The 7,599-nt window shown below is 53.3% G+C and overlaps 1 protein-coding gene across 1 annotated transcript in view; it reads left to right on the top strand.

The window, feature by feature from the left end:
* Nucleotides 1–7,593, top strand: part of LOC100964610 (cocaine esterase) — an 11,253-nt gene extending 3,660 nt beyond the window's left edge. Inside the window, exons 2-12 of the mRNA XM_012811130.2 lie at nt 1,362–1,566; nt 2,683–2,824; nt 3,377–3,510; nt 3,591–3,849; nt 4,228–4,326; nt 4,609–4,749; nt 4,878–4,958; nt 5,206–5,350; nt 6,080–6,217; nt 6,742–6,814; nt 7,252–7,593. Coding sequence (XP_012666584.1) covers nt 1,362–1,566; nt 2,683–2,824; nt 3,377–3,510; nt 3,591–3,849; nt 4,228–4,326; nt 4,609–4,749; nt 4,878–4,958; nt 5,206–5,350; nt 6,080–6,217; nt 6,742–6,814; nt 7,252–7,438 — 1,604 coding nt within the window. The 3' untranslated portion in view covers nt 7,439–7,593. The remainder of the gene's footprint in view (nt 1–1,361; nt 1,567–2,682; nt 2,825–3,376; nt 3,511–3,590; nt 3,850–4,227; nt 4,327–4,608; nt 4,750–4,877; nt 4,959–5,205; nt 5,351–6,079; nt 6,218–6,741; nt 6,815–7,251) is intronic.
* Nucleotides 7,594–7,599: the final 6 nt, after the last annotated feature.

The raw sequence follows: 7,599 nt of genomic DNA, 5'->3' as shown, positions 1-7,599 counted from the left end.
ACAGCTCACAGCAACCTCCAACTCCTGGGCTCAAGTGAGTCTCCTGCCTCCGCCTCCCAAGTAGCTGGGACTACAGGCGCCCGCCACAACGCCTGACTATTTTTTGGTTGTAGCTGTCATTGTTGTTTGGTGGGCCCGGGTTGGATTCGAACCCACCACCTTAGGTGTATGTGGATGGTGCCTTAGCCACTTGAGCCACAGGCGCCAAGCCAGTAGTGGCGTCCTTTAACTCTTCCTCTAGCCCTGTATACCCTGTAAGCTTGTACTTATATTCTACAGGCCTAATCAGATTCAGGTGTTAGGTTTTGCATTTTGTTTTTCTGACAAGACTACTTTATATGATGTGCCGTGTACTTCCATTACAAAATGTGTGGTATCTGATTGTCTTGCTTTTTTGTTTGACAAAGTAAGTGGTTGACATCATAATGAGATTTCAAGTGCATTTCTCTTACCTCGAGTGAGACGAACATCTCTCCATTTGTTGAACAACCATTTATTTGCCTTGCTTCCTATGAATGTCCTTCTGCACTGCTCTTTTTATACTGTGCAGCTGGCATTTGTCTTATTTGTTTGTAGAAACTACTTGTTAAGAATGTTGAGGCCAGGCATAGTGACTCACGCCTATCATCCCAGCACTTTGGTACACTTGAGGCCAAAAGAGTTCAAGACCAGCCTGGACAATATGGCAAGATCCCATCTCCATAAAAAAAAAAAATTAATGAGGCGTGGTGGTGTGGCCTGTGGTCATGGCTCCTCAGGAGGGTAAGACAGAAAGATGACTTGAACCTGGGAGTTCAAGGCTTAGGGAGGTATGAGTGAGCCATCACACTCCCCCAAATGCCACCTTTATCCGGTAGATAACTCAATCTGTCCCTCCCTCCCTGATCTTCATAGCAGGCAGCCTGGGCTTTGTGGGTCCCAGTCACAGCGGCTCCTCATTCATAGCTCTTCTCACAAAGATCATTTCTGGTTCGGAGGATGCTTTCTTCATGTCATTTCTCGCCACCCGGACCATGAGGTCCCTGAGGACCTGCCTGTCAGATTCCCACAATAGGAGCACTGCCTCATGTGACCCGGCACATGGTTGGTTGAAAGGACACTCTCACCCCACAAAGGGCATGTGACCATTGTTTGAAGCTCCGAGGGCTGAATGGTGGTGGCCAGCCCCAAAGAGCCTCTGTGAGCATGGTGGGATAGGCTGGGGACATGCCTGGAAGGTGGGGGTCAGGACACAGTGTCACAGCTTGTGGATCAGGGTCCCTTGAATGGAGCTGAGAATAGCAAGGAGGTGGCAATACCAGCATCTGGGAGGGCTGCTGATCAGGGACACCTAATCTTTGTGTCTGTGTCTCTGCCCACAGGTCAGGACCCTGCCAGCCCCATCCGAACCACACACACGGGGCAGGTGCGGGGGAGCCTCACCCACGTGAAGGGCACTGATGTGGGGGTCCACACCTTCCTGGGAATCCCCTTTGCCAAGCCACCTGTAGGGCCGCTGCGGTTTGCACCTCCTGAACTTCCTGAATCTTGGAGTGGTGTGAGAGATGGGACCTCGCACCCGGCCATGTAAGTCCTCCCAGGGTCCAGGGTGGTCCAGGCCCTGGGATAGGGGTTGGGGTACCATGACCTCAGCCAGGCTACAATTGTGGTTTCACCAAAACTCTACAGCCAGTTTCCCTGTGAGTTTAGTGGATTCCCACGTGCATTACTTCAATGAGCACCCCAAGGCTCAATAGGGAGGAGCAACTTTCCCAGCCTCCTGGCTGAGGGCTTGGCACTCAGGGGGCATTAGCTCCAGGTGCTGAAGGGAGGAGCAGACACACATCCCCGCAGACTCTAGTTATGCCAACTGTTCTATGCCACCAGGGGGTGGCATCTCTGGGAGAGGTTATGACCCTTGTAGGAGCCCCTGACTCTAGCAAGCAGATACTGTAGACCCCTGTGGAGAGCAGCAATAGTGGCTCCCTGGGGATCTCCACTCTCCACAGTCCCTGTGTCACTGACAGGGCCAGGTGCCATTGGCCATGGGACATAGGTGTGCTCTTACAACTGAATGCTGAGGGAATGGTGAGGTTCCCTGAAAGTCTAGAATTGGGGTGCAGGATGTCCCCCTGCTCTTCTCATGAGAAATTAACATTCATTCATTCTTGAGGCACCTGTCTATGGGCTACTCCCCTGTTGCAGGCCTGAGTGGGTACAGGGATTCGGTGGTGAATGTCAACACATAGAGGCATACAGCCAGTGTTCTCATAGGGACCCCTCAGGGCCAAGTTCCTGGCCCCGGGGGACTGATATACAAGGCCCTCAACAACCCTGAGAACTTGGCACAGTGGACTATGCCTGTAGTCCCAGCTACTTTAGGGGCTGAGGTGGGAGGATTCCTTGAGTCCAGGACTTTGAGACTAGTCTGGGCAACATAGCAAAGACCCCATCCCCCATCTCTACAAAACAAATGTAAAAGTTAAGAAATAAACTTGAGGGTTCCCTGGAAGTCTAAGCTCCATCCCAGCTTCCCCAAGCCTTAGTCCTGAAACTTGATGGGAAGGGACTTTAGAGGAGGATCATGTGTGAGCAGGATATTGGGGGGAAGGGAGTTAATGGCAAATGGGAGCAAATCTGGCCCCAGAATCAGCTTTTCACCATAGCACAAGCCCTGAACTGACTTTCTGCCATGGCCACCAGGTGTCCTCAGGATCTCACTTCAATGAATGAAGAGGCTCTGACCATGTTCAACGTGACCATGCCTTCCATCCCCATGTCCGAGGACTGTCTGTACCTCAGCATCTACACACCTGCCCATACCCATGAGGGCTCTAACCTGCCCGTGAGTGTCAGGTCACAGTTAGCTAGGGGATGGGAGGACATTTCTTCTAGACTAGGAAGACTAGAAAAGGCAGTATTAGCTTAGGACCCACTGCAGTGTGGACCCTGTTGAGAAGCCTCTCTCACTAACACAACAGTTCTCAACTGTATTAATGGGCTGTGACATTAGGATGGTTGAGAACAACTGCACTAACAGATTCAAGAAGTGCTTTTTACCCAGAGTGGGCAGCTGACCCATGGGGTCATAAAGCTCTGACTGCTACCAGAGATCAAAGCTGTGTCCCTGGATGGAGGCAGGGCTCATTCATTGAACCTATATCCCAGGGACCCACTTAAGTGCCTCAGGGCTGCCCTATAAGGCCACAAAAGACTCAGTCATGGAGTCTTGGGCTTATGAGAATGGAGGACGTTTTTGGTTAATGTTCATATAGGATGATCTGAAAGACAGCTTTCTGTGTGGACAGGTGGACAAAGCAGTGGTTGGTCAAGGTAGGAGCCCTGGTGGGGTTTGGGTTGGGAAGGAGCCACACAGTATGTGCCTTGATTTCCCCAGGTGATGGTATGGATCCATGGTGGTGCGCTTGTCATGGGCATGGCTTCCATGTATGATGGTTCCATGCTGGCAGCCTTTGAGGACGTGGTGGTGGTCACTATCCAGTACCGCCTGGGTGTCCTGGGCTTCTTCAGGTGAGATTGGGGTTGGACTGGGCAACATGGGCTGAATGGATAAAGGACAGCCTGTAATCCCTGTCTCTGACACTGCTCAGCACTGGAGACAAGCACGCAACTGGCAACTGGGGCTTCCTGGATCAGGTAGCTGCTCTACGCTGGGTCCAGCAGAATATCGCCCACTTTGGAGGCAACCCAGACCGTGTCACCATTTTTGGGGAGTCTGCAGGTGGCACAAGTGTGTCCTTGCATGTTGTCTCCCCCATGTCCCAAGGACTCTTCCATGGTGCCATCATGGAGAGTGGTGTGGCCTTGCTGCCTAGTCTCATGGTCAGCTCATCTGACAAAGTCTCCATGGTGAGTGCCCTCAGCCCTGGAAGCCCAGATGTGCTGTCTTGTCACTTCATCTCAGAGCCTCTGTCTGTCAAATGTGGACAGCAAGGACCATTGGGGTGCTCTGGGAACTGTTGCCTACTCCTGATGGCTGAGGTGCTTGAGGGTCAGAACCCACAGATCTCTGCCATTGCAGAGGCTGGGTACATTCTGTAGACTGCAGAGCTACCACCCTGTGGGTCCCCATCGTGTGCAGAATTGTGGAGGAGGTTGAAACAGTCCCCAAATGGCAGGAAACCACATATAATATCCTGCATATGGGGTGTCCCTGCCCCCAGCCAGGGCCTTGGTCCTCTCCCTTACCAGGAATGATAAGCCAGCCCCTCTCCGGTCCCTTTACAGATGGTGGCCAACCTGTCTGCCTGTGACCAGGTTGATTCAGAGGCCCTGGTGGGCTGCCTGCGGGGCAAGAGTGAAGAAGAGATTCTGGCTATTAACAAGGTGTGGCTAAAGGGATATGGGAGTGGATGAGAGGGCAGGTGGGGTGTGGAGCAGGCAGGCTGGATGTCCTTTGTATGTTCTGAGCAAGTTACCCCATCTGCATGCCTTAGTGTTCTCATGGCCCTGGATGAAGTGGAGGCCAGGGTGTGCTAAGCCTGGGGCAGAGTCTCCCAGGGTGGATGGAAACATCCTGGGATGAGCTAGGAAGGGGTGGACACTCTCATAGGACAGCAGCAAATGTCTGCTAGCTAACCTTGCTCCCTAACTTTGAATGCCTCTCAGGCCTTCAAGATCATCCCTGGTGTGGTAGATGGGTCCTTCTTGCCCAAGCATCCTGAGGAGCTGCTGGCCTCAGCTGACTTCCAGCCTGTCCCCAGCATCATTGGAGTCAACAATGATGAGTATGGCTGGGTCATCCCCAAGGTGAGACCCAACCCTGAGCCCTCGTGTGCCCAGAGGAGTCCATCCGGTCACAAGTGAGTGGTGGTCTTGGGGCTGAAAAGCTCCAGGCCAATCCCTCCCCAACTTGTGGCTCTCTCCTCACCACACAGGTCATGGGCATGGATGAGCCAAGGAAGGGAACAGACAGAGAGGCCTGGAAAGATATTCTGCAGAAAACGTCCCAAGTGTTGGTGAGGCTCCTGAGGTCCTGCCCTGATGGAGAGGGAGGGACTTCTCTCCTCCCTAAGGTGGGAAAACCAAGATGTCCTACTGTGAGGAAAAGCCAGGGTATGTGCATCTTTGGGGATCACCTCAGAGCTTGGCCCTTCTCCCCCATTCCCTGTCCCATCCCATGGCTCATCTCCCCAACCCTGAGGCTGCTGCCTCCCTGCCCCTGGCAGTGGCCTAACCTGCCTCTTCCTGATCCACTTGGGGTAGATGTTGCCTCCTGAGATTGGTGACCTGTTGTTGGAGGAGTACATGGGGGACAGTGGGGATCCCCAGACCCTCCAAGGCCAGTACCAGGAGATGATGGCAGACTCCATGTTCGTGATCCCTGCACTCCGAGTAGCACACTCTCAGAGTGAGTATCTTTGTACCTGACCCCCGACTGGCAAGGCAGCAGCTCAGAGCTGGGAGTCCCAGGTGAGGTCTGTCAGTGTCCACATCCCCACCCACATCATTTTTGGACCCCTGAGTGCTGGGATTTTGGGTAAATCCTCATGGCTAGTCTAATAGACAGACATTCCCTGCCTCTGTACAGCTGAGAAAACTGAAGTTAGTGACCTTCATTCAATGAGTTGCCAAAACCCACACAGCTGGGAAATCCATGGCCATGATTTATTTTTACTTATTTATTTCATTTATTTATTTACTTATTTATTAATTTTTTGAGACAGAATCTCACTGTGTCAACCTTGGTAGAGTGCTGTAGTGTCACAGCTCACAGCAACCTCAAACTCTCAGGCTAAAACGACTCTCTTGCCTCATCCTCCCAAGAAGCTGGGACTACAGGTGCCCACCACCACGCCTGGCTAATTTTTTGTTGCAGTTGTCATTGTTGTTTGGTAGGCCCGGGCTGGATTCTAACCTGCCAGCTCTGGTACATGTGACTGAAGCGCTAGGTGCTGAGCTACAGGTACCAACCCATGATTTAACCAGGCCCTTCCCCCTGCCCCTGTTCCAGCCTGCGGCTCTCCACCACATTGTCCAGATTCTAGACAGATTTGGACCTTGATGTCTTGTCACCATGAGTGATATAGAAAAGCCCTAAGTGAGGGGCTGCCATGTCACAGTCTGTCTACCCCCGCAGGTTCCCACGCCCCTGTCTACTTCTATGAGTTCCAGCATAAGCCCAGCTTCTTCAAGGACATCAAGCCACCTCATGTGAAGGCAGACCATGGGGATGAGATTTTCTTTATTTTCAGACCCAATATGAGGGGCAACTACAGTGAGTCTTTTTCCTTCCCTAGGGCATGAGTTGGAACCTGGGCTGGGTCCCTGAGCGGAATTGGTTCTCACTGTACAGTTGAGGAAACTGAGCCACAGAGAGAAGATGGGATCAGGGTCCAAGACATTAAAGCTCAAAATGCTGAGCCAGTATTAGAACCCAAGGGTTTTTAGACTGGCCTGTGCTCCATTCACCTCTCTCCACCCAAGCATGGGGTCCAGGAGGGCATGTTTCAAAGGCATATTTGTTACTTAATGACTCCCAGTGTCAGAAGAAAGAACCTGACTTCTGAGCCTGCAATGAGCACAGTGTCCAGTCAGCTAAAGGCTGGGCTGAGGGAAAAGTGTTTGGAAAAGGCCAGGTCCTGGCATCCCAGAGTGGAGGGACAGGGGGCAGAGAAGCAGGCCTGTGGGCGACTGAGGAGGCAGGAAGAGCTGCACCTGGGATGGTGAGCGTGGTGCATGAAGCGGCAGCTGGACTGGGGTTGGCCCGGACCTGGACATGTGTCCTCTTCCTCTCTGCAGTTGAAATCACCGAGGAGGAAGAGCAGCTCAGCAGGAAGATGATGAAGTACTGGGCCAACTTTGCTCGAAATGGGTGAGCTGGTGCCCCACCTCCACTCCCCGTGCCAACACCCAGCCAGGGCTCCGTGCTAACACCCAGCCAGGGCTCCCCTTGCCTGTGGCAAGTTCAATAGCAAAATGTCCTTCCTTACCTGATAGCCCCTTCCCCAGCTCGAGGACGCACTCAGACCCACTCCTCCAGCCCCTGATGCTGCCCGGAGGGTGGAGACCAGTGCTGGGGTACCCATGTGAGAGGCAGGGTCAAACCAGACAGGGGCCCTGCCCCCACATGGGGCTGACACTAGTAGGGGTGGTTTCTTTCCTGTATCTAGAAACCTTCCCCCTCATTCCCCAAGCCCACCTGGCCTGCTCAGCTGCCTTGTCTGATACACTCAGGGAGCTAGGTCTGGGCTGTGCAGGCCTCGGAGTGACCTACATTCTCCCGGGGGTGGCGGGAGCACATGTTTGCAGGAACCCCAATGGCGATGGTCTGCCCCACTGGCCCGTGTTCGACGAGGAGGAGCAATACCTGCAGCTGGACACACAGCCCACAGTGGGCCGGGCCCTGAAGGCCCACAGGCTCCAGTTCTGGACAAAGACCCTGCCCCAGAAGATGCAGGAGCTCATGGAGGCTAAGGAGGAGCACACAGAGCTGTAGCTGCCCATGTCGGGGTGCCAGTGCCATGGGGGTCTGACTGATGCACCCACACACAGCCTCTAAGGGGCAGCACTTCATTCCTTCACTCACATGGCCATTCATTCATTCTTCCATCCATCCACTCAGGAAACATTTATTAAGAACCTGCTGTGTGGCTCGGC

Source organism: Otolemur garnettii, unplaced genomic scaffold (genome assembly GCF_000181295.1).
Source record: "Otolemur garnettii isolate 467f Iridium unplaced genomic scaffold, OtoGar3 scaffold00151, whole genome shotgun sequence".
NCBI lineage: Eukaryota > Metazoa > Chordata > Mammalia > Primates > Galagidae > Otolemur > Otolemur garnettii.
The sequence above is the reverse complement of the archived record's forward strand: the minus strand, read 5'-3'. Positions and strand labels throughout refer to the sequence as shown.